The following is a 642-nucleotide window of genomic DNA, read 5'->3' as shown; positions in this document are numbered from 1 at the left end:
TCTTTACCACAACGGTCATTGCTTGCTCTACTACAGCTCACACTGACATGCTCCTCTCGAGTGTGAGAGACCAGCAACTCTACATGTCCAAGCTCTTACACAGATTTCCATCTACCAATCAAGTGTCCTTCCCAACAAATGCCCCACACTCTGGGGTCAAGGGTTCCATTGCTATAAACGCCCAGGCTATGGCTGGAGATTACAGGTCCCCGGATCCTTACCCTGGGTACTGTGGTGACAATCGAGGTCGGGTGAGGAGTGACTTTAACACTGAGAGTCACTGTCCCTGTTTCGACAAGAGCCTTGGCTTTTGTCCTGCCAGACAGCAAGTTGTCATCAGTAATGTAGATGAGCAGCCTGTAGTCCCAGATCTCATCGAGGCCACCAGCATAGTTGAAGGGGGACGCCAGCAGCAGGCGTGTGATGTTTGAGCCAGCATTGGGAGAGAGGGTGAAATGGCTGTTGACGTTGCCTAGTGAGATTTCACCCAAGAGAGTTGGTCAAAGAGAGAAAAAGAGATAAAATAAAGGTAAGAAGAAAACACATTTGTTTTATTTCCTCTAATGTTCACACTTTATTTTTTATGTAACTGAGTTGGAGCTGTGATGTCCTACAAGTGAGGATGGACTGGAAAGAGAACCC

General features: G+C 47.5%; 1 protein-coding gene across 1 annotated transcript in view; it reads right to left on the bottom strand.

The window, feature by feature from the left end:
* The window catches only part of Cdhr3 (cadherin related family member 3), a 60,990-nt gene that overhangs the window by 9,907 nt on the left and 50,441 nt on the right, over window positions 1-642 (bottom strand). Inside the window, exon 15 of the mRNA XM_013347598.2 lies at window positions 222-472. Coding sequence (XP_013203052.1) covers window positions 222-472 — 251 coding nt within the window. The remainder of the gene's footprint in view (window positions 1-221; window positions 473-642) is intronic.

This window comes from Microtus ochrogaster, chromosome 1 (assembly GCF_000317375.1).
Source record: "Microtus ochrogaster isolate Prairie Vole_2 chromosome 1, MicOch1.0, whole genome shotgun sequence".
NCBI classification, from domain to species: domain Eukaryota; kingdom Metazoa; phylum Chordata; class Mammalia; order Rodentia; family Cricetidae; genus Microtus; species Microtus ochrogaster.
The sequence above is the reverse complement of the archived record's forward strand: the minus strand, read 5'-3'. Positions and strand labels throughout refer to the sequence as shown.